The sequence below is a fragment of the Phocoena sinus genome, chromosome 15 (assembly GCF_008692025.1).
Source record: "Phocoena sinus isolate mPhoSin1 chromosome 15, mPhoSin1.pri, whole genome shotgun sequence".
In the NCBI taxonomy this organism is placed as follows: Eukaryota; Metazoa; Chordata; class Mammalia; order Artiodactyla; family Phocoenidae; genus Phocoena; species Phocoena sinus.
This window is the reverse complement of record NC_045777.1, coordinates 29,919,734-29,946,655: the sequence shown is the minus strand read 5'-3', so window position 1 is coordinate 29,946,655 and position 26,922 is coordinate 29,919,734. Positions and strand designations below refer to the sequence as shown.

Genomic DNA, 26,922 nt, shown 5'->3' with positions numbered 1-26,922 from the left:
TTTACATTTCTCTAATAATTACTGATGTTGAGCATCTTTTCATGTGCCCTTTGGCCATCTGTATGTCTTCTTTGAAGAAATGTCTCTTTAGGTCTTCTGCCCATTTTTGGATTGTGTTTGTTTTTTTGATATTGAGCTGTATGAGCTGTTTGTATATTTTGGAGATTAATCCCTTGTCAGTTGTATCTAAACATCAATAAATTTGATGTTAATATAGGCTTACATAAATTTGTGACCTCATCTAAGGAAGCAGGTTTGAAATACATGGCACCTTAAAAAAAACCTTTAGTTAGGGAAAATTTGGAAATCCAAGGAACATGTTTTGAGGAAATAAGCCTATTAACCAACAATTAGAATTATATACATGATTTTTCATTTAGGATCATGACAGTATTGATCATATTCACTATGGTATAGTTTAGATTAGTCAGAATTAAATTTTTATTTCAAATCTATAACTTGGATTACAGAAAAATGCCATATATTCTCTTGTGACTTCCTTAATGGAGTAAAATAGAAGGAATGAATATTTGTGTCATATTTAGCTGTTTTTAAGATACTGTGCTAGGCTTCCCTAATGGTACAGTGCTTGAGAGTCTGCCTGACAATGCAGGGGACACGGGTTTGAGCCCTGGTCCAGGAAAATCCCACATGCCATGGAGCAACTAAGCCCATGCGCCACAACTACTGAGCCTGCGCTCTAGAGCCCGTGAGCCACAACTACTGAAGCCTGCACACCTAAAGCCAGTGCTGTGCAACAAGAGAAGCCACCGCAATGAGAAACCTGCACACCTCATGAAGGGTAGCCCCCGCTCACCGCAACTAGAGAAAGCCCTCGCGCAGCAACAAAGACCCAATGCAACCATAAATAAATTAATTAATTAATTAAAAAAAAATAAGATACTGTGCTAATTTCCTTTCCTCTATTTCTTGTGGTAGCATTTTTGCATTTTGTACCTACTATCCTAGGAACCCTGATGAGATTGTTGGATTTTCAAAAGAGAAAAGGACATCCATTTCCATCTGTATAAATGAACAACTAAGCAGGGAAGAAAAATAAGAATTTAAAAATCTAGAGAACTTATTTTCTCTTCTGGATGGCCTGTGTACAGAGATAAAATACAAGTGAAGGTGGGAACCTGGGTATCACCTCCTTTCCTGAATTTGTAGCTGCCTTCCCACATGTGCATATCATGTCAGCCAAGGTCCAAACTGTGAAAGTTCTGCACTAAACATTAATGACAGTCAAAACCCAAGCATATTTTGTCTTCTTTTCTTTCTAAGTTGTTAATTCTTTAGCATCCTGGGCTGACCCAACAGCAGCCTCACAATGTAGCCAAAGTTATAAAACACACACAAGATACCTTTGGAAAAACAACAATTAAAGGTGACCTTTTGGGCTTTCCTGGTAGCGCAGTGGTTGAGAGTCCCCCTGCTGATGCAGGGGACACGGGTTCATGCCCCGGTCCAGGAGGGTCCCACATGCCGCAGAGCGGCTGGGCCCGTGAGCCATGGCTGCCGAGCCTGCGTGTCCGGAGGCTGTGCTCCGCAACGGGAGAGGCCACAACAGTGAGAGGCCCGCGTACCACCAAAAAAAAAAAGGTGACCTTTTCCCCTATGTGTTTAAAAAATAATAAATCAGCTGTTGGTAAAATAAAATGGATTTCTATTAACTATACACTTTTTGTTTCTCTAACAGTACACACTTAAGTCCCTGCTCCTTTTTTACTTTTTTTTTTTTTTTTTCTGATATCCAGGTAGTACAGTGTGTTTCACCAAAGGGACCCCTTGCTTGTTCAAGAACATACTTTTTTGGAGCTACTCATGTTCCTTACTTGGGTAAGTCCATGTAAGTTGTCATCTCATCAACTTATCTAATGAAAAGTTTCTCCCATGAACTAGAAGTGGACTTGAGATTTACTACTTTCCTCAGAAACTCATTTTGTAGCCTGTAATTCCTTGTTGATGTGCCTAACACATTTCTCACAATGTATTTCAGGAGGAATAATTATCAGCTCAATATATATTAGGTCCAATCATGAGTGAGACCAAGTGCTTGGTATCAGAGGGAAGGCAAAGATGCGTCAGCTGTAGTTGGAGATAGCAGGAGGAGATATGGGCTGCAATGGGAGTTTGGATGACTCAGCCAGGTGCCTGTTGTTCTAGTGAGGAAGGTGAGGAAGAGCCATGGTAGAAGGGTACCCATAAGCTGGGAACATTGACAGGAGCAAGTGCTCTATGCTGAGGAGCCATTCAGAAAGGCTAGGCTGACTGAGACTATCCTCTTTGCTGGGGTAACCAGAAGCTGCAGACATCCAAAGAGACACAGAGAAGAACTCTTGAATGAATGAGGGTCCCAGCACTGTTCCACAGAGGAGAGTACATCAGAAACCAGATCTTCTCCTGAGCATTGTTATATAAGCCAGGAAACTCTGAAAGAAGCATGACTTGGGTTGGATAATTAAGGAGATGAAGAAAGAGGCAGAACTGAGCCTGCTTACTTATACCTCCTAATTTAAAAATTTTAAAATAAAAGCAAAAACATTCCAGAGATGAAGATTCTACATGTCTTCTCTCGTGTTTAGTGGTGATGCTGATTGGTTGTCAAGGTCAGTGTCAGGGATGATGGTCTGGGAGGATACTGGCAGAAGCTAGGTTTCACTGTTGTTTGTGCTTGTACAGTATTTAACTCAAAAGAAAAAAATGTAGTTCTTGACATCTTCAAATTAAGAAATTCTAAAAAAAAAAAAAAAAAAAAATTAAGAAATTCTAGCCTCCTTGTGAAAGTGTTTGCATCTCCTGTAATCTTGTCACATTCTTAATACATGGTCCTCTTTCACAGGAGATGACAACAAACTGCCCAAGAAAACTGAACAAATGTAAGTCTTCATTTCTATTACATTTTTTTCTTTCTCACATTGAGTTACTCAGATGTTGAGATTGTCCCATTTACCTCCTTTTGAGATCAGCATTGGGTAGGACATTTGGCTTAAGAGGTGAGCAAAGGGACGTTCCTGGTGGCCCAGTGGTTAAGAATCCACCTTCCAATGCAGAGGACGTGGGTTCTATCCCTGGTTGTGGAACTAAGATCCCCACATGCTGCAGGGCAAATAAGCCCGCACCACAACTACCGAGGCTATGCTCTCTGGAGTCCACGTTGCTGCACCTAAGACCCAATACAGCCAAATAAGTAAATAAATAAATAAATAAGTAAAATAAGTAAGTAAAGTAGAGCTGTGTAGTCTCCCAGAATGTCCCAGCCCCTGTCTTTCATCTTGAAGTCTAGGCTAGAGACACTGCCAGGTTTGCCATCTGCTCCTCTCTCCAGACTCAGAGACTTCCTGCCTGCACACCCATGCATTTAAGTGGCATAACGCTTCTTAATATATTTTCTATATAGTGCATTTTTTAATAGGGCTTTCCAAAAATTAAAACATCCTGAAACCCATTGGTAGAACCTGTGTGAAACCACATCTGGTCTGAGAGGTGTTTCCTCTGAATTTGACACTGAGACTTATGGAACAGAGCTAGGGTCTCAACTCAGGCCATGCAACTCTCTAGAAAGGGCCTAGTGTTGACTTCTCTCCCGCCCCCCACCCCCCGCCCCCCAGTGTAGCAGGAAACCAAAGACAAGAAGTAAACTCATTAATGCTTGTCTGCTTGGGCTACCGTAACAAATTACCACAGACTGTGTGGCTTAAACAACAGAATTTATTTTCTCACAATTCTGGGGACTAGAAGTCCAAGATCTAGGTACTAGCAGAGTTGGTTTCTGGTGAGGCTTCTCTCCTTGAGTTGCAGACCACACCTTCTTAGTGTTGTGCTTACATGGAGAGAGAGAAAGATCTCTGGTGCCTCTTCCTTTTTTTTTTTTTTTAAATATTTATTTATATTTTAGCTGCATTGGCACATGGGATCTTTCGTTGAGGTGCACAGGCTTCTCTCTAGTTGTGGCATGTGGGCTTCTCTCTCTCTAGTTGTGGCACACAGGCTCTCTGATTGTGGCACGTGGGCTTAGTTGCCCCATGGCATGTGGGATTTTAGTTCCCCGACCAGGGATAGAACCCGTGTCCCCTGCATTGCAAGACGGATTCTTAACCACTGAACCACCAGGGAAGTCCGTGGCATCTCTTCCTCTTATAAGGATACCAATCCTACTGGATTAGGAGCCCACACTTTATGACCTCCTTTAACTTTAATTACCTTTTAAAGGCCCGGCCCTATCTCCAAATATAGTCACACTGGGGATTACGGGTTCCATATGAATTTTGGGAGGATGTAATCAGTCCATAATAATGCAGGAATTTCTGAATTCCGTAAAGGAATTTTCTTTCAGAATTATGAAGGTAATAGAGTTCTGTTATTACCTAATTAAATATCCTAGCATAAACTAGTTAGGTCTGTGCTTCCCAAAGGCTAACAGTGACAGGCCACAGAGAATCATTTAAGGATCTTGTTAAAAAGATACATTTCTCAGGCTATAGTAGTTCTCAGAACTACTGAATCAGAATCTCTAGGGTAGAACCCATAAGGCTCTGTTGGAAAAATATAAAGTAATATAATCACACTTGAAAATTTGAGAAATGAGGAAAAAAAAATAAGATTAACCATAATTCCTCTTCTTAGACACGACCCGTTAGTATCTCTTTTTTTTAATATATTGATTGATTGCTGCATTGAGTCTTTGTTGCTGCGCACGGGCTTTCTTTAGTTGCGGTGAGCGGGAGCTACTCCTCATTGCAGTGGGCAGTCTCATTTAAGCGGGCTTCAGTGAGTGTGGGCTTCTCATTGCGGTGGCTTCTCTTGTTGCAGAGCATGGGCTCTAGGCACGCAGGCTTCAGTAGTTGTGGCACATGGGCTTAGTTGCTCCATGGCATGTGGGACCTTCTTGGACCAGGGCTCAAACCCGTGTCCCCTGCGGACCAGGGTTTAAACCTGTGTCCCCTGCATTGGTAGGTGGATTCTTAACCACTGCGCCACCAGGGAAGCCCCACACATTAGTATCTTAATGTGTATCTTTTTGTTGTTTTTTTTTAAATTATACATATAGGTTTTGTGTAGCTGTAATTGTAGTGTGTATACAATTTTTGTGTGTGGGTTTTCTTTACGTTAGCAGCAAGTCAACCACATTCTCATGTGTTGGTGGATATGTATAGTCTTACTTTGTACCTGTTTGTGTTTCTATGCCAGCTGTGCTTAGCCATTGCCCTGGACCCTCATTCTAGACCCATAGACATTTTGCTTAAACCAAAGTCACTGGTGCTCTACTTCAGGGACTGGTGTTGAGAGGTGCTTGGGCCCACATCAGGAGACTTGTTAAGTCACAGGGCTGGTGGAATTGGGGCCTAATGGAGTCCTACTGAAGGCAACAGCAGCACCATCCAGGCATAGAGCAGGCCCTTCCCTAATCATGGGTCTCAGGCCTCCTGTCCAGGCCTTTCTATGAGTCAGAAGCCAGATAGCTTTGTACTGAACTCATGCCTGAGGGTCTGTATAGGACAAGGCCAAGCAGGGGGTTGGCCTGAACCAGTGTTGGTACTGAGTGATGTTTGAATTAAGCTGGGTGAGGGAGGGAGTAAGGATATCTTTATATGTCTTTGGCCTCTATAAATCTTTGCCCTTAGTGTTGAGATGTGGAGGATTCTTGTCATACCTGGAAGTGGCCAAGCTGTTTGGCAGTGTCCCTGACGGGCACTTACCTACCTACCAGGACATACCCCTCTGCCATGGCCTGGTCAGCAATCTTCAGGATATGTTGAACCTTGGAGCTGTCATTTTGTTATGTGTTGTTTCTCTTTTTCTTCTACCTTATTCAAATCTCTTACCTGCATTGCAGAGGTGTGGTGTGAGAGCCAAGGAGGAAATTGAAGGTGTTGGCAGTGTGATGTGGCACAATGGAAAGGCACCAGGCTGAGAGCAGACCTGAGTTCCTCTACAGGCCCTACTTGTTTCTTCTGTAAGATGAGAGTGTTAGACCAGATCATTTCTGTGTTCTTCCTGCTATCAAACTGTTGCTGAGTCCAAGCTTGCTCTGCTCGCCGCACAACAGGCCAATAAATCGGGAGACGAGGTGTTGAGGCAAGGAGTAGAGACTTTATTCAGCAGACCAAGAAGGTGGCCAAATAACCATCTTACCGGGGTTTGGATGCCAGTTTCTTTTATAGAATCAGAGAGGGAGAGGTGGTGAAGCAGAAAGGTAAAAAGGCCATTTGTCTTGAAGAATATCTTCTGCACTGGGAAGGGGTTGTGTTAATTTCTTCTTTTCTGCAGCCATTCACAGGTGGGCAGGGTCAGGATGTCTCTCTGTGAGCTGAACAAAGGCCTTTTAGTTTAACAGTCAGGCAGAGGGTCAGGGTTCCCTGTGGCAGGCCATTATGTATGCTTACAGCTATAGATAGTGATTATAATAATAACAAAAGCAATGAAAAGCAAAGTTTAAAGTAAAAGAAACAGAACCAACAGTGGAGTCAGAATTTGCGCTTCCCTGTTCCCTTTTGCCTTCCTTTACCTGTTACAAGATTCTCAGGCTTAAAAATAAACATATTCTTAGATAAGGCAGTTACTTTCCAAACCCCTCCCTTGCCTTTGAGGCCTTGTGGATGAGCCCCTTCTCTCTGTAATTATCCTAATAAGACCCTGGGTCTCCTTCCCCTAAGGCAATGGTTCTCAACCGAGGGCAGTTCTACCACATTACTGCCACCAGTCCCTCCCCAACCCCCCATCCCCAGGGATGTTTGGCAGTGTCTGGAGACATTTTTGCTTGTCACAACTGAGGTTACTACTGAGAGGCCAGGAATGCTTCTCAACATCCTATAATGCACAGGGAAGACCTCTCAACAAAGAATTAGCTGGCCCAAAATGCAGAGATTGAGAAACCCTGCCCAAAAGGGAACCAGACTTGGATTTTCTAGGAATCTTCATGGCATTCCTTGTCTGGCAAAGAAAAAAAACCTTCCTTTTTAAATAAATTTATTTATTATTTATTTTTGGCTGTGTTGGGTCTTCGTTGCTGCTCGCTGGCTTTCTATAGTTGCGGTGATAAGGGGCTACTCTTCGCTGTGGTGTGTGGGCTTCTCATTGTGGTGGCTTCTCTTGTTGCCAAGCACGAGCTCTAGACACTCAGGCTTCAGTAGTTGTGGCACGTGGGCTCAGTAGTTGTGGCACTCGGGCTCAGTAATTGTGGCTCGCGGGCTCAGTAGTTGTGGCTCAGTAGTTGTGGCCCACGGGCTTAGTTGCTCCGCGGCATGTGGGATCTTCCTGGACCAGGGCTCGAACCCGTGTCCCCTGCATTGGCAGGCGGATTCTTAACCACTGCGCCACTAGGGAAGTCCCAAGAAAAAAACCTTATAATGTCTTTGGGAAGTGTGAAGTCAGATAGGAAGCGCAAAGTTGGGCAGGAGCAGGGGATGCTTCCCCTCAAAAGCATACTCTATTCTCTAGATCAGGTGAGCTATTTAGAAAGTGGTCTCCGGCTATTAATTTGCATTTAGAGACTGTCATACAGAGTGAAGTAACTCAGAGAAGAGCAAATATATATTAACACGTGTATGTGGAATCTAGAAAAATGGTACAGATGAACCTGTTTGCAAGGCAGAAAAAGAGACATAGAGAACAAACGTATGGACACCAAGGCGGGGGTGGGGAAAGGTGGGGGATGAACTGGGTGATTGGGATTGACATATATACACTAATATGTATAAAACAGATAACTAGGGCTTCCCTGGTGGTGCAGTGGCTAAGAATCTGCCTGCCAGTGCAGGGGACACGGGTTCAAGCCCTGGTCCAGGAAGATCCCACATGCCGCAGAGCAACTAAGCCCATGTGCCACAACTATTGAGCCTGTGCTCTAGAGCCCATAAGCCACAACTACTGAGCTTGCGAGCCACAACTAATGAGCCTATGTGCCACAACTACTGAAGCCTGCCCACCTAGAGCCGGTGCTCTGCAACAAGAGAAGCCACCACAATGAGAAGCCCACACACTGCAGCCAAGAGTAGTCCCCACTCGCTGCAACTAGAGAAAGCCCGTGTGCAGCAACAAAGGCCCAACACAGCCAAAAATAAATAAATAAAATTAAAAAAAAACTAAACAAAACAGATAACTAATGAGAACCTGCTGTATAGCACAGGGAAGTCTACTCAGTGCTCTGTGGTGACCTAAATGGGAAGGAAATCCAAAAAAGAGGGGATATATGTATATGTATAGCTGATTCACTTCACTGTACAGCAGAAACTAACAGAACATTGTAAAGCAACTATACCCCAATTTAAAAAAAATTTTTTTCGTTTAAGTGGAGCGAGTCTTCTCTTCAATTGGATAATCTCTTTTGCCCCCTGAGGGGTCCCACCCTGAGGTTCCAGTAGCAGCCAGCCCTTAGCAGGCCTGGGGAGGAGATGACTTGAAGGTGTGCTGTGGTTGGTTCCTGGAAAAGCAGCAAGTCTGTGTCATGATACCTTTCGGGTCCTCGTAGAGGGTCAGGGAGTCTACATAGTTTTCTTCTGTTGGATCACAAACAGGGAAGGTTGGTCTTTTGAGCAGAATTAAGAAAAGGTGGTTCTTATCATGGTTTAACAAGAGCAAAGTAAAAATGGGAATGGGGCATATAGCTTTTAAAAGGTCTAGAAATCAACAAGTTCTGTTATTATACTTTTCTCATTCTGTTTAAAAATCTGTTTCTTAGAGAATGTCATTTATGTGCACGCAGCTTTTGATGAAACCTTGTGATGCTGTAGTTAACCCTTATTTTTTGTTTTTAAAGTAGGCTTTTGTCACAGGTATATGCTGCTGTTATTGAGGCTGTTTTGGCTGCCATTGCATGTTATGCTAAAACTTCCAGTCTAACAAAGGTAATTTAAATACCGCATTTCTCTTTCCTTAGTAGTTATTTTAATGTGAAACTTTTTATCGATCTGTTTTTAATTTGGACACCTTATAGTACTTAATTTTGTGTGTGAACTTGGGCACCAAAGAGTTGCCTTTAGTGTGCTGAGCTTGTCTTATGAATGACAACTAATCAGCACTTCTTTGTAGATATCTGGTTCTGTTAAAAAAAAAATCATTCTGTAGTATATTGTTTTACTTAGTAGTTTTTTTAAAGTCTTTCAAAAGTTAAAAAATAAAGAAAAATATAGATTGTTCTGTGAATTTTAATAAAGTTAGATAAGTTGATTTTGAGCTACATAGTTTTATTTCCTATAATTCTGTGTTTTAAAAAATTAACTAAAGATTAGAAATTCTAACTTGTCTTTCCTAGACAGGCACATGTGTTCCCTTTCTCTGACCGTTTACTTCCTTGCTGTTTTGTGGTTAACCTGCTGTGCTGAGTTGGATTCTATATCTGACCCAGTGACAGATGAGAACGAGTTGGCTTGATGCCTCCCAGTGCCAATAGGACCTTTCCTGAATCAAACCATTTGACATTGGAAAGGTTGTGTTGTAGATATCAAAGAGACTATCGCCTAGTCACCAGTTCCTTGTCACCAGTTCCTTGCCATCTTCCCTCCTCACTGAACTTGATTCCCCCTGTACTTGGGATTTCTCAGCCCTTTAGCTGAAAGTTTATGCAAAACAGTAGGTTATTCTTCAGTATCAGTTCTGCACCTTTGTTTTTTAACTGATTTTTTATAACTTTAGTTATTTGAATGTGCTTAGCATCTGGGCAGAAACACTGAGGGCAGTGATATCTCGAGGGGAGGAGAAAGCGCTTTTCCAGGCCTCACAATGGCACCGTCCCAGCTGGTTACAGGTCACCAGATCAGGTTCCAGTGCCCACCTGCCTGAATGAAGTGTTTTCATGTGAACCCAGCCCGAATAAAGCAGGCTCCTGTTTCCCCTGACAAGATGTTTTCACTTTAATCTATTGATGTATACAAAGTAGTCACTTAGAGGGGATGGGAAGTGTTCTCCTGGCCATATGTGAGAAGGGCCCTTCTAAGTGTATTCTTTCCTGCTGTGAAAGCTAATTGTCTCTGTTTTGTTACTGATTTTACAGGCCAAGGAGGTAGCTGAGCAGACCTTTGGATCTGGGTTAAATTCCTTTGAGTTGATGCAGTTTAAGGCAGCCCTACAGTAAGCAATAGCTGATATTGTCTATAAAAGCTTTTCTTTAATGTTTGTGTTTTAAAAACCCTTTTCTCCTTTGTATTTGATATTCTGTCTCCCCTTTGAGAAATGTTCCAGTAAATCAATAAGATATGTGAAGGAGAGTCATTCATGATCAGGGTTTTATTTGAGAGGCCAAGGAGCCAAGGATGGAGGAACTGTTTGAGAGTCAGACACACTGCCTGAGGCTGGAATGGGAAGCAGATCAGTATTAGAACTGACAGACCTGGGTTCAGAGGTTAGAAAGATGAAGCTGGGGACATGAGTGGTGAGGTTTGTTAGGATTAGGGGCCCTGGGCACATGAAGATGGTCACTGCTTAGAAGAGAGTTGCCCTGAGCCTCATCTGCCTCTCAGATGGTAGAAACCCCTGAGCCTGGCCATGTCTCAGGGTCTAGAAGGTCTGGGAATTTGGCTTCCTGGCAGTCTTCCCATCACACATGTCCTGGCATATCACAGTGTATCTCTTTTTAGTCTTTGTCCATAGCTAAACCTTCTTGAACCCAGTCCACTCAAGCTTCTGTCCCATACGAGGACGACGTGGTGTACTTTTTTGCGAAGGAGACAAAAGACACCAATATCAGAGAGTTTCTTTAAGGACACTTCTGGGATGTGCCCTGTGGTACCTCAGTTCCATACCCCACATTTTCTTACATCTGCCGCCCTGGGTAGTGAGAAGGAACATTTGGAAAACTAAGTTAGTTAATGATCTAACAAGAAGAATTCTATTGCTATAGCTCCAGGAGTGTAGGAAAGAACCAGAACTCTTTGGTGCAAAGCTGTAGGCTTGCTTCAGGTTTCTTTTCCTTTCTTCTGGGTCTTCTGAATCTTGTAGCTCTGACCATGAGAGGGGAGGGCTAGAGGAAATTTGGTCCCTTAAGGCTGTGTGCTGACCTGAACTGTCTGTTCCTGGGAGACCTGAGTTTAAGGAAGCTTCTTTGCTTTCCAGCTGTGTGACCTTGGGCAAGATAGGGAGCTCTCTGTGCATCTGTTTCATCATCTTCCTGCCCTGTAGAGTGATTGGGCAAGTGAATGGTAGCTGCTGTCTCAGTGGGTTCTCCTCTCTTATCATCGGCATGGCTGACAAAGTCATTCCATTCCTCCTGTCCTCGGGGCCTTGCCTAGCCCACTCTGCCTTTCTAGGGCAGGCCACACTCTCAATCCCATGGCCTCCTATGCATGGGGTGTACCACCCTGGCTGGAGGAAAGAACGAGAAGAGAATACATTCCAGGCAATAGGAGGAGAGTCTTCCAGGGCCAGCCCTCCACCCAAGAGCCCCACTTCCTTCTCTTCACATGGTCACTTCCCTCAAACTGCACCAAATTAGCAAATCTTCTCCCAAGAGGAACACGGGAAGTTAGCATATGACTGACCAGTACTTGTTAATGCAAAAAAATTAAATTTAATTCAATTTAGAAACTTTCTTTTACAAAAAGAGTTGATGCCAAAAGGGTTTTCTGGTTATTCCTCAGTTCTGAAGGCCTGACCATGCCCATTATTACATAGCAGTTGACTGTGGGTAGCAGTCTGACTCCGAGCAGGGCTGGCAGCTTGACTTCAAAGGTGGTGAAGAGGAGGAGGAGCAGGAGAATATGTCAAGCTGTGGACCAGAGGCCTGGGGCAAATAGAGGTTTACTCTCAATCAGCCATGGATGGCAATCATAGTTCTCTCCTGCTCTGTCCAAGAGTCAAGATAGCCCTGAGAATCTGCACAGAGGCAGGGCCGTGACTGGAGTCAGACACTGACCCCATGTTTGCTGATGGCATGATACCCTAAGGCAGGTAAGGACGACACACACCTCACTCGTGGCTGTGAGAGCCCAGCACAGGTGCATTGCAGTGGCAGGTGTCTGGGGAGGATGCCAACACAGTGGTCACAAAAGCAGACTGACTTTTGTTTTATTTTGTTTTGGGTCTACAGCTCCACGATGGCTTTTCATATACATGCTGTGAATAATCAGGGAAGGTAAGTATATGTTTATGGTGTGTCCTCACTGGGGGCAAGTTTTAGGAGCAAAACGAAGAGCAACTACCTTGTAACTGCTGGCATGGATGATCTTTTCACCCTTCTACACCTGGCAGTGGCATCACTCCAGGGCTGAGCTTGGAGGTGGCTGTGCTCAGCTGAGGCCCTTTGCCCTGAATGCTTTCCACTGAAAGACTAGGGTGGGTTGGGGGCTGGACCTAGTTCCCTCCAAGTGGAATTCTGCATACATGCAACCCAGTGTTTTGAAAATCCCTGAGAGAAATCTGAGTGTGAGTTGTTTCCAAGTTGAAAAAAAGAGAACACTGTAAATTTAATATATGTCTCTCCCATCAATTTCCTCTTGTAGAATTGTGCCTCTGGACAGTGAAGATAGCTTATACTTTGTGAAGACGGTAAGCAGAGCTGTTACAGGTCAGCTGGCAGGGAATGGCCTGTAGAGGACATCTACAAGGGGTGAGGTAGGAGTGGGTGGGAGTCTTAGGCAGCCCACCCCTTACCTGAGAAAACTAGTCTACTTTCAGGACTGTTCCAGCTGCAGTGGTGGTGAGCCTGTGCTTTCTGAGGGTGTCCAGCAGCTGTACAAGGCTTACCACATCCACACTCCCATGTCTAGGTGCCCCTTGGGTGCAGAGTCTTAGCTGGGAAAGGGGGTGGTGAGGGTGTGGGGGTGGTAGACACCTCTTCCTGAGATTAGGAAGGCTTCCTCCAAGTGGCTGAGGTTTCTCTGACCTCACATGGAAATGGGAGCTGATGACAAGCCTGCCTCAACACAGACCAAGTTTTCAGTGGCTTCTCTGTGTTCCAAGGCCTGTGTTGATGCCCTTTTTTTAAAAAATAAATTTATTTATTTATTTATGGCTGCATTGGGTCTTCGTTGCTGCCCGCGAGCTTTCTCTAGTTGGGGCGAGCAAGGGCTGCTCTTTGTTGCGGTGCACGGGCTTCTCATTGCGGTGGCTTCTCTTGTTGTGGAGCACAGGCTCTAGGCGCACGGGCTTCAGTAGTTGTGGCATGTGGGCTCAGTAGTTGTGGCTCGTGGGCTCTAGAGCATAGACTCAGTAGTTACACGGGCTTAGTTGCTCCGCGGCATGTGGGATCTTCCTGGACCAGGGCTTGAACCCATTTCCCCTGCATTGGCAGGCAGATTCTTAACCACTGCCCCACCAGGGGAAGTCCTTATGCCCTTATTTAACAGGCGCTTATGAAAATAAAAACAAGCTAACATTAAAAAAAAAAAAATCTGGGCCTGAGTCTCCTGTGAAGTGGGGTAGTGAGAACAGAGCTTTCTGACCTACGTGCTGAAGGCAGAACTAATGGGCCAAGGGAATGGGTGTAGAGATGCAGAATTATTGGTCCCTGAGGTGAGCTGGCATGGTCTTGGGGAGCCAGGGTTTCTAAACCAGTTGCTCCCAGCCACATCCAAATCCTCTGTTTACCCCAGTGTATCCTGATATGAAGAAAATTGGCAAGCAATGCATAAGAGGATGGTGGACATCCAGCCAAGATTCTGGTTGTAGTATATATGGGTACAAGTTGTACCTTCAGTCCATTCTGTGGCTACTGCCTGAACCTTAATTTCAGTGAGCTTTTGGTCACAGGGAAGTGGGTGGGCAGATGTGGATGACTTGGTGCAAATGCATGCCCACTGCCATCACCAGGGGACAAGCATAGTGTTATCTCATCTACAGAGAGTGATACAACATGGGTAATTTTTTAAGGTTGTGAGTAGTTTCTGTGTTTATAACATACCTGCTCCCTGTCTCTGTCAGTATTTTGTGGTGATGTTCTTTTAGAGCTAATGGAGACTTTTTTGTGACATTATTAAGACACTGGGAAATACTTTCTGATATTTAGGTAATAATACTTTGTCTCCTTGCTGGACTTTAGTTTCCCTGACTTCTCTTCTTAGACTCTTGTGCAGTGCTCTGGAAGATGCTTTGCACTGGAGTAGGTGATTAGCAGTCCAGTAGAATCATACTACTGCGTTAAGTACACATTCAGCAGCAGCTAATGAAATAGGAAAAAAAAGATAGGATGTTGGTGCTTTCTGTCCAAATCCTATCCTCCCTTCCAGGCAAAGATGAAATACTGTCTCCTCCTCCAAGCCTACCCTACTGATTTCTCCCTACAAGTACTGTATTCCTATAGGAATACATAATTAGGGGATAAATTACATAAATTAGGGAGTAATTCTATAGTAATGTGTCACATGATGACTTCTATGTAAGAATGCTCTTGTCTCTCCAGCTATACTTTATAGGTTTCCTGAAGATAGGAACGATGCTTCATATTTTTTCTCTCCCCATGCCACATGTGGGAAGTACATAGCAAGTGTCTAAAAAATGCTACATGTCTTCTTTTTAATGTCCTCTCTCCCCTTCCTCAACACCAGAGGCCAAATAGGGAAGTGGGGGATTAGGAAACCACAGGATTTGTCTTCCTAATTGATTTGGGAACCTAACTGATCATTGTCACTTAAGAGGAACCATGTAGCCCAGGAAGGTTCTGTGTCTTCAGGTACTCAAAATTCTTTGAAACAAATTTAGATAAACCTTCCAGTTGTCATGCCTAATGAGAAAGTTAACTGAAATATAAAGCCTGTCTGTCACTTTGTACATTCCTTTATCATGACAACATGGATGATTAAGGACTTTAACTATGGTTTTTTTCCTTTCAACTCTTCTGCCATCTTTTTGTTTTCTTCTTTATAAATTTATTTATTTTTTATTTATTTCTTTTTGGCTGCGTTGGGTCTTCATTGCTGCGCGGGCTTTCTCTAGTTGCGAAGAGCGGGGGCTACTCTTCATCGTGGTGCTGCACGGGCTTCTTATTGCAGTGGCTTCTCTTGTTGCAGAGCTCAGGCTGTAGGCGCGCAGGCTTCAGTAGTTGTGACACATGGGCTTAGTTGCTCCGCGGCATGTGGGATCTTCCCAGACCAGGGCTCGAACCCGTGTCCCCTGCATTTGCAGGCAGATTCTTAACCACTGCCCACCAGGGAAGTCCCCTGCCATCTATTTGAGAATCTAGCAGTCCCTTCAAGAGGCCTAGGTCTTTTGTCTCTGTACTGAGGATAGAGCAGGGATCCCATATGAGGACAACAAGGTGTGAAAATGAGCTCTGGCTTTAGGAGCTCTGTACCTGGCCATTCAGCATCGTCAGGCCAGGAAGGCCTGGAAGTGCTCATCGTGCAGCTTATCCTATGTCCTTCACCAGATCTTCACGGTCATCTCAAACTCTAACTCTGGCTTGTACCAATTTCTGCATTTCCTCTGCTAGATTCATCTCAGAATTATGTCATTTTCAGTGGTTTTTAACTAAATTATAGCCTTCTTACCAGCCATTCAGGAGCTTTCTCTGAGTTGCTCTAGTTTTTTTCTGGCCTACTGAAGCCTCTATTTTTATTTGTCTTGGCCATTAAAGCTCGAACAGCTTTCTTTTAATTTTTTGGTACTGAAAGGAGCATTTGCATGTTTTGACAGGTATCCAGAAATATCCATGAAGACATGTATCCCCCTTTCCAGATTTGTTCAGAACTCGAGCCCAAACCAAAGAAGGAGTGGATGAACATGTGGACACACTGGGATGTGACACTGGTCATGGTTAAGAAGGAAGGCTGTTGCATTGCCATTTAGGGAGGATAAGCAATTTGAGGGAATTTACAGAAACGTAAAGATATTCTTCATCTAGCCCAAGTGTGCCTCTGACCAAGGAGCAAAAAGCCTGGGTGATCCTGAAGTCATCTCCCAGTTTGAGATGTATTTCAAGATATACTTGAGTTTTCCTTAGAAATTCTCCAGTATTCTTTTGCCATGTGCCTTAGTATTTTGTGGTCTGTTTCTTATGGATTTTTCCCTGTATGTTTAGGACTGACAATTGGACTAGCTCTGGTTTCTTATTTGATACAGGCTTGTATGACCCTCTATGACATTCCTGACTTGCTGGGAGGAAGTGGGTGCTTAGGATCTGTGGTCTTCTCAGAATCATTTTTGACATCTCAGATCTTGGTTAAAGAAAAGGGTAAGTATATGTCATCTTTGGAAAGCAAAACTTGAACTTGTTTATGTGTATATATATATTTTGGGCAAAATAAACCATAAACTAAATCAAAAGACCAGCAATAAACTGGTGAAAATATTAGAATACTTAAAATAAACAAAGGGTATATATCCTAATTTATGAAGAGCTTTTATAAATTGATAAGAAAAAGACAAGCTACCCCATGGTAAATGGGCAAAAAATATGAGCAGGCAGTTTACCAGAGTGGAAAACAAAAAAAAAATTTAAATATTTAAAAAATATATATATTTTAATATTTATACATACACAGACACACATAATTGACCCCGAACACAGGTTTAAACTACACAGGTCCACGTATACACAAATTTTTTTCAGTAAGTACATACTACAGAACTACATGTTCCATGGTTGGTTGAATCCGTGGTTGTGGAACTGGATACAGAGGGCTGACTGTAAAGTTACACATGGATTTTCAACTGTGCAGAGGATCAGTACCCCTAGCCCTCACATTGTTCAAGGGTCCACTGTATGTATATGTATATATATATATATGAATATGTACAGCCTTACTAATAGTCAGGAAAACAATTTGAAATAATAATTAGCAAATTATGTTAGAAAAAAAAATTTTTTTTTTACCCATTATGTTAGCAAAAAATTCTAGAGAATGATAATATCCAGTGCTAGTAGGATGAGCTTGATAATGTTTTGTTTGGTTTTTAATATGTACATCTGTACTACCTTGACAAAAATTAAAAGTATAGATAAAATGGACTCTTTATTTAAATATGTATTTCTATTTGGTGTAAAAAGAACAGAGTTAATCACATGGGGAAGCCTTTCTCCATCCCCTCATTAGACTCCCTGTACCCAAATGAGGAAGTTTTCATTTTCTGAAGGCCTCAGACTCTGTATACTAATAAGAGGAGCCCTCACTCCTGAGAAGGGGAAGCAGTCTGGGGCCTGCAAGGTGGGCTCTGGTGGTGGGCAGTAACTGGCATATCTATGGTCTTCCTGCAGATGGCACTGTTACCACAGAAACCAGCTTCATAATCCTGACAGCAGCCATACCCAGATTCTGCTCCTGGCTGGTTAGTGTCATTCATCAGGTGAAAGTGGACATAAACGTGGAGAAACTGGGGAGAACGTTTAAGGAAGAGCCTCTTCATTGGGTCCTGGTGGGATGTCAGATCCTTACCTAGCCACTTTTCAGGAATAGAAGTTTTTATCTCTGCTCTTTTTCTTTATACAGACGAATCTAGTTTCTTTAACTTTCTTATAATCTTGGAAAAGTTCCAAAAGAAAGGAACTCAGTTATCTGGGTCCTGTTAAATTGTGAAAGGGAAAAATTAACACCCTCATTTTACAGATGAGGAGACTGAGGTTTAGAAATTGACCAACCTGTCCAAGGTCACAGGGAAAGTGAGAAGTGGATCATGTGCTCCCTTTTCTGGTCAGAATAGTTGCTGCTAAGTTTTTACAACCACGTCTCTACATGTGGAATCGTCCCATCTTCATCTGTGGGACTTGATCTGAAACTCTGGTGCCTTGGGACACAGAAAATATGACAGCAGTGAGTCTAGTAATGGTCTGAGTACCTATTTCAGAATCTGTTTATATTCTGTTTCTACAATCCTGACATGAATAGAGGAGAGCAAGAGTCATCCTCTAATGTGAATATGTTTAAATGAGAACACATTCAAAATACTTTAAAATGTTCTCTTTCCTTCACCCCTAAAAATAGTGTTCTCCGAAGTGAAATGTAAGTGGAGACTAACATATCCTCTCCACATATCGTAGGCTCATTTAGCTGGACTTCATGTCCCCATGAGAGAGCCCATCATGGCCTGGTGCTCTGAGCTTTGTGACCAGCAGCCAGCTCTGCCAGCCATCAGGGCCTGAGAACACTGGATTTGATGGAGGGACTGCTCTCTTAGAAATATGTGAACACAAGGGAGACCTAGCAGAGTTTTGCCTTTGAAGTAGTAAACTGAAAATCTGCATTCCTTTTGGACACAGGTAGAAGATATTGAAGTAAAATTTTCTGAGAAAACCCAGCAATCAGTTATGGTAAGCAGCCTTCTTATTCTTAATGTTAACATCATATCAAAATGAAATGTAAACAGTTTATAAAACAACTTAAAATATTTCCTCTTACTGCTAATCTAAATGTTCTGTACCTTCTTGTCTCAATTCTTTTTTGTATTCTTCCCCTTCCCAGCAGAGCTCTAGAAATAACCATGTATGGGGTACAAACTAGAGGGATTCTTTCTGCCACTTAAACCTTTAGGTGTTTTTTCAAAATCTCCCAGTACTTTTAAAAGCAGATCTCAGGGACTTCCCTAGCTGTCCAGTGGTTAAGACTTCCCGCTTCCAGTGCAGGGGATGCGGGTTCAATCCCTGGTTGGGGAACTAAGATCCCACATGCCACGTGGTGTGGCATAAATAAATTACATACATGCAGATCTCAAATTGGCCTAGACATGTAGAGCTAAGAGGTCAAGGCTTTAGGCCAAGGAGAAGCTGCCTCTTTTATCAGAGGATATAAATCTACGGGAACATGAACAAGCATTGCAGACCATGGTGCCTAGACTCAGAGAGGACCTTAACATTCTTTTTCTCAGCATGAGTCACGAATACCAGTAACATGGCAAAGAGCCAAGCAGTGCCAAAGGCCAGGAAAGAAGCTGGGTAAATCTGAGGCTGACTTAGCAGCCTCTGTAGATGGACTAACTTGGGCAGGACTTTTGATTCTCTGAATGTTTATGCTGTAAATCACCTGCTCTTTGTGTTTGTTTTTTAAAGGGAGATGAGTGTTTCCTGGGCACTTTTCTAACTAGAGGAGAAGGGGCGTATCTTTATTCTAGTAATCAACAGTCTTGGCCTGAGGAAGGTGAGCGGCTCTGACTTTTCTGTTTTTGACTCTGTCTGGGTACCTCTTTCACAGGTTTCAACATGAGTGTTGTAATTAATAACACATCTGATATCTGAAAAAACTTGTTGGTGTAGAAGTGTTTTCTTACTTACTTACTTACTTTCTTACTTACAAAAGCTTTCTCTTTTGATCTGTCCATTTTCCAGATGAGGAAACTTGTGCTAGAAAGGACTGGTGCCAGAACTGCACCTGGTCCTCTTGCTGCTGCCTGAGGATTGCTCTCAGAATGGGCTAGAGCAGCAACATGTCCAGAAATAGGTTCTGTTGGGCCAAAACAAAACCTGGGTTAGTTTTTTTACTGCTGTGTAGCAAATTACCACAAATTCGGTAGCTTAAAACAACATGCATTTATTTTCTCACAGTTCTGTGGTCAGAAGTCCAGGAAGGCTTTGCTGGATTCATGTTTAGGGTTTCGTAAGACTGAAGTCAGGGCATTAACCAGGCTTATATCTGGAGGCTCTGGGAAAGAACCTGCTCCCAAGCTCATCCAGGTTGTTTGCAGAGTGCATTTCCTTCAGACTGTAGGACTGAGGGGCCTCTTTCATTGCTGACTATCAACTGGGACCACTCTTAGCTCCTCCTCCCAGGAGTCCTTGCCCTGTGACCCCCTCCATCTCAGCAACAAAGAACCTTAATTGTGTTGAATCTCTTTCACACTTCGAATCTCTCTGAACTCCTCCTCTACCAGGCAGAGAAAAGTCTGCTTATAAAGGACTCATGTGATTAGAGGAGGCCCAATCAGATAATCTCCCTTTTGCCATATAATGTTACATGAATACAGGAGTAACCTAAGAGGATGAAGATCATGGGGGCTGTTTTAAATTTCTGCCTATCACAGTGTGCCCTCTGGGCCCCACGATTCTCACATGCAAGATATAGTCACCCCCACCCACAAGCCTCATTCCATTATGGTAACAATTCAGAGTCTTAAATCTCACCAACTGAAAAATCCATAATCTCATCATCAAGATTATTTAAATCAGCTGTACGTGAGGCTCTGGAGCTAATTCATAAAGTACAGGTCCTGAACACAATTCCTTTCCATCTGTAGCCCTGTGAAATTAGAGGCAAGTTATCTGCCCCAGCCCTCACAACATACAAGGTAGGACTGGCATAGGATAACAGTTATAGACATTCATATTAAAAAGGGGGAAAAATGAAAGGTAAAAAGGAGTCCCAACCCCAAGGCAGCTTTGAAATTCAGCTAGACAAACTCCAGTTCCTAGATTAGGTTTCAAGGCCTAGGAATAGTCCTCCGTGGCCCTTAGTTCTGCCCCCTGGGCTCTTGGTTCTACCCTCTAAACTCTTAGTTTTGCCCTCTAGGCTCACGACTCTGCCCTCTGGTCTGTGGCTATACCTCTGTCGTTCTTCCTTTTCATGAAGGTGGCACTTTGTAGCTGACTAGTTTTATCAGCCTGCTTCTTGCCACTAGAATTTTGGGGGTCCAACAGTCTCCTTTCATTTTTCTCTTCTCTCTATCCCTTTCAGTCCAAGCTGGCAGTGTTTCTGCTGATGTAGAATTCTCAAGAACTGTGTTGGTCTTACATGGATTTCCTGGGGATTCATTCCATGCTCCTTTTTGGTTTCCTCAAAATAACATTTTCTTATGAGTCCTATTCTTTCCCTGTTAGATAAGCCTTTTTTGTGGAAGAGGAGTTATGACTTACTCCACAAATTCCTGATCCTTTACTAAGCAAATTCTCTCTCTGGATAATTTGTTCTTCTTGAAAATATTCTCTCCAGTGACAAGTTGCTCTCCATGTTCTCAGATCACTGGTTAAACTTGGCTCCTCCGTTGTCATAGAAGATAAAGCACAAGGAGTCCTGGTTTTCGATCCACAAAATGCCAGGTAGCATTTTTTATCATGCTGTGCCCCCTGCATTTCTGCCTCTCCAGATCCTGGTGCAAAAAACCAGGAAGTTAGGAACATTTGCCAAAGACAGGAGAGTGTGTGACAGTACCCCCAGCCTTGAGGCAAAGTTGCATAATGTTTTAAAATCAGCTTGTAGACACAACACAGAGGTGGTTGTGCTGTGTCATAGTTGAGCCAGTTATAATATTTAGCAAGGATATTTGCCAAAATTAGTTTGCACCTTCTTAGCAAAAGTCCTTGTTAGAAAAATAATCTTACACTGTATTGAGTTATCCAGCAAGATTCAGTGTATCCTGAGGTCTCTACACACGAATAAAGCCAGGAATTTCTGGGGCCTTGTTAGTCACACACTTGAGAGCTTAGATTTCACACTTTCTTAGTTCCTGAGGAAAATGTAGTTTGAATTAAGGAGATGGATTTCTGAGGCAGGAAATTTCAGTAGAGCAGAGAATTTAAATAGGAGTATCCTCTGGCTGTATATTTAGCATTTCACCACTTCAGGGCTCAGGTCAGTTTTATAGGGTTTGAAGTTTATACCACTTCAGGGCTCTCTTAAGGAAAAATAGTACATACAGAAGGGTTAAGTCTCTTCTCTCGGCCTTGAAAAGGGGCTTGAGCAGGTGAGGGGTCCTGAAGCTTAAATGTCATTTGGATCTAAGTAAATATGCCTGGAGTTGAGACTGAGATTTGTCTGTTCCCATCCTCTGAAGGCATTTAAAGAGCTTATCAGCATGCATTATCTTGATTGATCTTCGTATCTTGAGCCCCATAGAAGGTGAAAAATGGGTCTGAGGTTATAGTACAAGTTAGTGGTGACATCTCGGGGGGTGGTCCAGGTCTTTTGATTTTTGGTCTAGGGATGGCCCAGTGAACTACTTATGGACAAAAAGAATAGTACTTCCTTTACCTTGAAATGTTTCCAGCTCTGGTATCTTTTCCCTTTCCCAGTTAGTGACTTCTGCTATCAAAAGACTTTTTGTTATGCAGCTTCCTTTTCATTCATTTCCTTTATGTGCCCTTCTCTTCCCTACCCTGCTGACCTTGGTCAGGCAAGCTGCCCAGTACCTAATCCTCAGGAGCTTGCTTTAGAGTTTTACCACATATGCCTATATCCCTAAACAATGTCTTATTTTTGAATTTAATACAAATTAGGATCATACTCTATCGTGTTCTTCTGGGACTTGCTTTTTTCACTCAGTGTTCTGGTCCTAAGTAAGATTCATCCAGGTTGTTGTGCGTAGCCATAAGGCTCATTCATTTTCATGGTTCCATAGGATTGCTTTGTATGAAAATATGCTGTTTATCCTTTTGACTCTTGATGGACATTTGGGTTGTTTATAGTTTTTTGCTATTGCAGACAGTGCTCTCATGAGCATTCCTGTACTTGTCTCTTGGTGCACCTGGCACCAGGACAGTGCCTTACAACACATCTTTCTTGTGGTATGTAAAGACATAATTGCCATCTATGGTCTCAATCCTCTGATTTTCCTGTTACATTTCTGGCTGATTGTACCAGCCAGCATTGAGATCTCTGGTACGTTGGTCTTCCCTGAATGTTTCCCACTTGTTGTTGTTGTTTAATATTTATTTTTTTGTTGTTGTTGTACCAGGTCTTAATTGCGGCAGGCGGGCTCCTTATTTGCGGTTCTCGGGCTCCTTAGTTGAGGCTCACCGGCTCCTTAGTTGTAGCATATGAACTCTTAGTTGTGACATGCATGTGGGATCTAGTTCCCTGACCAGGGATCGAACCTGGGCCCCTTGCATTGGGAGCACAGAGTCTTATCCACGACGCCACCAGAGAAGTCCCATGTTTGCCATTTGGATTGCTTTGGTTTTTGATATCCCTACGTATGGAATTTTCTGTGCTTTGCCCCCAGATAAAGTCAGCCACTCCAGCAGGCCAACCTCTCTCCTTCATAAGACTTCTGCACCACAGAGCTGGAGGGGAGGTAATGTGAATTAGCCCCAAGCTAAAATACCAGAGATTTCCACTGTTCTTACCAAGCTTCAGTAGAATTCCTTAAATGCTTCTCAGTTTTGTTGTATAACTTTGGTCATTTCCAGAGTCCTTAACTAGTTGTTTTTGACAGTCCAGTTTTATGGCTGCTTCCTGGGGAGAGAATTTTCCAGACTCCTCACAGCCATTTCAGAAGTCCCAACCCTGAGGCTTTTGAAAGATATTTTCACTTGCTAAAGAATTGTAGGTTGACCATTTCTTTCTGTGCTTTAAAGATGTTGCTCCACTCCACTGTCTTCTTACTAACATTATTTCTGAGCAGAAATCTACTGTCATTCTTATCTTTGTTCCTTTCTATATAAGGTGTCTTTTATTACCAGCTGCTTTTAAGATTTTCTTTCTTTTTATCACAGATTTTAAGCAGTCTGATCTTTATGTGACTGGTGTGGTTTTCTTCATGTTGCTTATGCTTGGGATTCATTTAGTTTCTTGAATTGATGGATTTAGAGTTTTCCTCAAATTTGGAAATTTTTTGGCCATTATTTCTTCAGTTTTTCCCCTCTCCTTCAAGGATTCCAGTTACATACATTTGGCTGCCTAAAGTTGTCCCACAGCTCCCTGATGCTCTGTACAATTATTTTTAGTCTTTTTTCTCTTTATGTTTTATTTTGCATAGTTTCTACATATTCTGATTTACTAATCTTTTGTTCTGCATTGTTGTTATGAGTTTGTTAAATTAACATTTGTTGAACGGAACACAGGCTGCTGGATGGTGAGCCAGGTTCAACCAAAGACCACAAAAGAAATTGAAATGGCATGCCTTGAGGGGCTACACGGAGGTGTAGGGTCAGGGGGCGGTGGTCAAGGCAAGGTGCAGGCTGGACCTGGGTACCTGCCTTTATTAGGGCCTGTGGGTTGGAGTGCTTTGGGATTCCTTAGCCTTTTGGCTAAGGCCAAACTGGTCAATTCAAACCAAAAAGAGTGGAATTTTGGTAAGCTCCATGGAGGTCTTATATAAGGGGCATACAAGGAGAAGGCACTAAGGAGGCAGGGGAGACTGTTGATGACAAGGGCTTCTGGGAAAGTCATATCAGGAACTTACATTTGCTTGTGACTCTGCAGGCTGTTGTCTAGGGCATGCGCTTGCATGAGGGGGCTAGTGTCAGTTTACGGCCCGTGCAGGCTGCTTGGCCAAACAAGATGGATGCTGAGGTAGCAGTACCACGGAGTAGCTAAGCTCTCAACAGTTGTCATGTCATTAGTCTTATCCAGTGTTTTTTTCTTCTCAGAAGTTGTATTTTTCATCTCTAGAAGTTCAATTTAGACATTTTTTACATCTTCCATGCCTCAGGTTAGCATGGTTCAGTCTTTCCTCTAGCCGCGAACATAGGGAATACAGTGATAATAACTGCTCTATTTCTCTTCTACTCTTATCATCTGGGCCTGTCTTTTAAGCTTTGTTAGGCAAGAAGCAGAGCAGCATTTAGTTTAGGACTAATTTTACCCCGGTAGTGAGGCAAAATCATTCTGAGAACACTACCTGCCATCCCTATGAAGTATGAGGTTTTCCACTGTGGTTGGTGCGAATGGGCAGAATATCTGGTGCAAAGTATGAATTGATGGTCATTGTTTTACATGGGAATATCCATTTTTTCCAGCACCATTTGTTGAAAAGACTCTCCTTTCTATTTTGAATTGTCTTTGCACCTTTGTTGAATATCAATTGACCATATATCTACTATTTCCTACAAGCCTCAGTGAATGGTTGGCCCTCGGGCAGCACCTTCATTATCCCTGTAGCAATTTACAGATTCCAGAGTATTTTTTCCATCAGGCAGAGATTTTTTAGCAATGAGGAGCAGAGATGCTGGTACCATTGACACATAAAGTCTGAGAACTCTGGTGACCAAACTGAGTTTCACCTTCCTGTGATGGGAAGGCCCAGGCAGTGGCCATCTGCTTCATTCTACACCCTCTCATGTGTTCCCTTGTGCTGATATGAAACTGTTGAGGGACACTTTAAAAGAGAAATTTCTCTGCAGCACTGAGCATGAATGAATTATATAGCATATACCTACAACATACACATTTCCCACAGTTGCGTGTTACCTACAGCGTGGATGACTCTCAGGAACAGGATGCTGCAAGAAGTAAGCAAGTCACAAAAGAACACATGTATTAAGATTCCATTTGTATGAAAGTAAAAGAGACAAGACTAAATCATATATAGTTTATAGATACATTGAAGCATGGTAAAGCTACATAAAATTTGGGATGTTGGTTCCCTCTGGGTGGAAGAGAGAGGGCCTTTGAGGAAGGACATTGAGGAGGCTTCAAAGGCACTAGGAATACTTGATTTCTTAAGCTGAGTGGTGCATATACAGGCATCAGGGTTTGTTGTTGTTTAGGTTTTTTTCTTCCTTTTTTTTTTTGGTACGCGGGCCTCTCACTGTTGTGGCCTCTCCCGTTGCGGAGCACAGGCTCCGGATGCGCAGGCTTAGTGGCCATGGCTCACGGGCCTAGCCGCTCTGCGGCATGTGGGATCTTCCCGGACCGGGGCACAAAGCCGCATCCCCTGCATCGGCAGGCAGACTCTCAACCACTGCGCCACCAGGGAAGCCCAGGTTTTTTTCTTTAAATCATATGTGTATACTTCACATACTGTCACACACACAGAAGGAAAATTATCCAGCCATTGCATCATAATATTTTCCCAGCAGTGATAATGTTCCCTCTTTACACAGGCTGGACCATTGGAGGATTTTTATTTTATTTATTTATTTATTTTTGGCTGTGTTGGGTCTTTGCTGCATGAGGGTTTTCTCTAGTTGTGGCGAGTGGGGGCTAGTCTTCGTTGTGGTGCACATGCTTCTCATTGCGATGGCTTCTCTTGTTGCGGAGCATGGGCTCTAGGCACGCGGGCTCAGTAGCTGTGGCTCAAGGGCTCTAAAGTGCAGGCTCAGTAGTTGTGGCGCACGGGCTTAGTTGCTCCGCAGCATGTGGGATCTTCCTGGACCAGAGCTCGAACCCTTGTCCCCTACATTGGCAGGCGAATTCTTAACCACTGCGCCACCAGGGAAGTCCAGGGGGTTTTATTTGTACAGCCAGTTGTCTGAAGGAGGAAAAGCCAAATTCTTCATTAACATTTGGTGTCTTATTTTGCCCTGAGGGCTCGTTCCTGTTAGATGTCCGGGGATGTAGAGGTCAGTCAAAGACAGCCCTGCTGTAGTCCCCTGCTACTTCTTGGGTACTGAGGGGGAACTTCCTCTTACCTTGGGTTTTCAGACTCACAGAATGGAGAAGGAATGAAAGAGCCCATTAAGCAAGGCACCAGGGATTGGTTAAGGAGCCAGGGAGATCTCATCAGGAATTGGCTCCCCCAGTCACTGAGAAGCCCTTGCAAAGGCATGTCCTATCAGATAACAGTTTGACAGTCACAAGTCCAGAACAGATACTGGAAGTGTTAATACTTCAAATGGATTAGGATCTAAGAGACTGGGGCACTGGCATTGGACCACCCAGTGAGAGACTCCAGTTATCTCATGTGTGCCCTGAGAATAATAACAGAGTTACTATTCCCAGAGCAAAGGGTAGTTGCAACACAGAACAGTCTGCACCAGTACTAAAATCAGCTCTTGCCCTGGGCCAGGCCCCATAGTGAGTACTTTTCCAGCACTGCCTTGTGAATTTCTCTCCGCCTCTTTTCCATTTTGTTTTGAGGCTTTAGAATCTAGGGGGAGAAGAAGTGCTGGAGATGACCACCCTGATCCACTTCTTTTCCCATCTTCCCAGTGACTACTTGGAATGTACCAACTCTCAGATACGTGCTGTTTTCTGGAAGCTTTGGAGTGATTCTGAGGTTTGTCCAGGAGGCCTTTGAGTGGTACTTGTTCCTGAGAAGCTTCATGTTAGAGGTATACAGGTGGACGGTGAGCCCAGGACATGGAAGGGTCCAGATACTAAGCAGTAGGTAGGGGAGCAGTTTCTACCTGATTATACCTGTTGACCCCTCTTTCCTCTTTAACAGTAGGTAGAGTCATCTTGTGGCTGG

General features: G+C 43.3%; 1 protein-coding gene across 5 annotated transcripts in view; it reads left to right on the top strand.

The window, feature by feature from the left end:
• The window catches only part of C15H20orf194 (chromosome 15 C20orf194 homolog), a 149,820-nt gene that overhangs the window by 70,212 nt on the left and 52,686 nt on the right, over nucleotides 1–26,922 (top strand). For 4 of the 5 annotated variants that reach the window (XR_004345717.1, XM_032604600.1, XM_032604603.1 and 1 more), the window contains exons 11-20: nucleotides 1,758–1,839; nucleotides 2,843–2,879; nucleotides 8,759–8,846; nucleotides 9,992–10,068; nucleotides 12,023–12,067; nucleotides 12,435–12,480; nucleotides 15,991–16,102; nucleotides 17,126–17,196; nucleotides 18,125–18,175; nucleotides 18,911–18,998. Coding sequence is in view for 4 of the 5 variants with exons in the window: in XM_032604600.1 (XP_032460491.1) it covers nucleotides 1,758–1,839; nucleotides 2,843–2,879; nucleotides 8,759–8,846; nucleotides 9,992–10,068; nucleotides 12,023–12,067; nucleotides 12,435–12,480; nucleotides 15,991–16,102; nucleotides 17,126–17,196; nucleotides 18,125–18,175; nucleotides 18,911–18,998 (697 nt within the window). In the remaining variant the exon portion in view is untranslated. The remainder of the gene's footprint in view (nucleotides 1–1,757; nucleotides 1,840–2,842; nucleotides 2,880–8,758; nucleotides 8,847–9,991; nucleotides 10,069–12,022; nucleotides 12,068–12,434; nucleotides 12,481–15,990; nucleotides 16,103–17,125; nucleotides 17,197–18,124; nucleotides 18,176–18,910; nucleotides 18,999–26,922) is intronic. The other variant, XM_032604602.1, reaches the window with a different exon arrangement.